Raw genomic sequence first — 1,664 nt, 5'->3', positions numbered from 1 at the left:
AGAGATTGGCCAAGGTGCTGCCAAGACATTTAATGGTACAAGTAGAGCATTAACATTATCTGCAAAGGTTTGGCACTTATGGCATTTCCTCACATGAACGCAACAATCGCTCTTTATAGTGAGCCAGTAATACCCCGCTCTCAAAATCTTCCGGGCCATGGCATGACCATTAGCATGCGTACCAAAGGATCCCTCATGCACCTCTATTAGCATTTTTTCGACCTCTCTTGCATCCACACATCGAAGCAGTACCATGTCATGGTTCCTCTTGTACAAGATATTTCCACTCAGGAGGAAATCGGCCGCCAATCTTCATAATGTCCTCTTATCGTTGTCAAAGGTCTCAAGCAGGTATTCCTTATCTTCGATGTATCATTTGATATTGAAATACCAAGGGTTACCATCCTCCTCTTCTTCTATCAAACAACAATGTGTAGGCTCACTATGATATCTGAATTTGATGTACGGAAAATCTTCATGCAGGCTCACTAGAGTGGCAAGGGTGTCAACCATCTGATTTTCCTCTCTAGGAATATGATGAAAAAATATGTCATCAAAGAATTCCATCAACTTCCTAATGTAAGCCTGGTAAGGTACCAATTTGTGGTCCCTGGTCTCCCATTCACCTTTCAATTGATGGATTACCAATGTCGAGTCCCTGTATACCTTGAGTAACTTGACCCTAAAGTCGATTGTTGCTCGGATCCCAGGGGCACATGCCTCGTACTCCGCTATGTTGTTCGTGTAGTCGAAGCACAACCTAGCTGTGAAAGGTATATATTGCTTGTCTGGGGAAACCAAAACTGCCCCAACCCCATGGCCTAGTGCATTAGACGCACCGTCAAACCACATGATCCACTTGTCCCTGTCCTCATCTTCTACTTCCTCCTCAAACAAGGTCACAATATCTTCATCAGGGAATTCTGGATGCATAGGCTGATAATCATTGATGGGATGTTGAGCTAGGTAATCCACCAAGGCACTCCCCTTCATTGCCTTCTAAGTGACACATACAATATCGAATTCTAACAACAAAACCTACCACTGAGCTATCCGTCCAGTGAAAGCGGGCTTTTTGAAGATGTACATGATGGGATCCATTTTTGACACCAACCAAGTAGTGTAATTCAGCATATACTGCCTCAGACAGTGAGCTGCCCATACCAAGGCACAACACGTCCTCTCTAGCAAAGAGTAGTTCATCTCGCATGCCGTGAACTTCTTGCTCAAGTAATAGACGACCCGCTCCTTTTTTCCGGACTCATCGTGCTGTCCCAACACACACCCTATTGACCCATCTAATATAGTCATGTATAGGATAAGAGGTCTTCCGGGCACCGGCGGTACGAGCACAGGGGGATTCATCATACACCACTTAATCCTTTCAAATGCCACTTGACAATCATCATCCCATTGGATGGACTAATTTTTAAGCAACAATTTGAAAAGAGGCTCGCAAGTGGAGGTCAGCTGTGATATGAATCTCGCTATGTAGTTCAACCTTCGCAGGAAACCTCGGACCTGCTTCTCAGTGCGTGGCTCCAACATTTCGAGGATTGCCTTTACTTTGTCTGGATCTTCTCTACTCCTTTCTGACTAACGGAAAAGCCAAGCAATTTTTCAAATTTAACCCCGAAAGTACACTTTGTGGGATTCAGCCTCAA

At 44.5% G+C, this 1,664-nt stretch overlaps 1 protein-coding gene across 1 annotated transcript; it reads right to left on the bottom strand.

The window, feature by feature from the left end:
• Positions 1 to 372: 372 nt before the first annotated feature.
• Positions 373 to 993, bottom strand: LOC114384031 (uncharacterized protein Mb2253c-like). The gene has a single exon (XM_028343714.1). It carries the CDS (start codon positions 991 to 993, stop codon positions 373 to 375), a length of 621 nt encoding a protein of 206 aa, XP_028199515.1.
• Between the last annotated feature and the right edge of the window lie 671 nt (positions 994 to 1,664).

The sequence above is a fragment of the Glycine soja genome, chromosome 14, assembly GCF_004193775.1.
Source record: "Glycine soja cultivar W05 chromosome 14, ASM419377v2, whole genome shotgun sequence".
Taxonomy (NCBI): Eukaryota; Viridiplantae; Streptophyta; class Magnoliopsida; order Fabales; family Fabaceae; genus Glycine; species Glycine soja.
The sequence above is the reverse complement of the archived record's forward strand: the minus strand, read 5'-3'. Positions and strand labels throughout refer to the sequence as shown.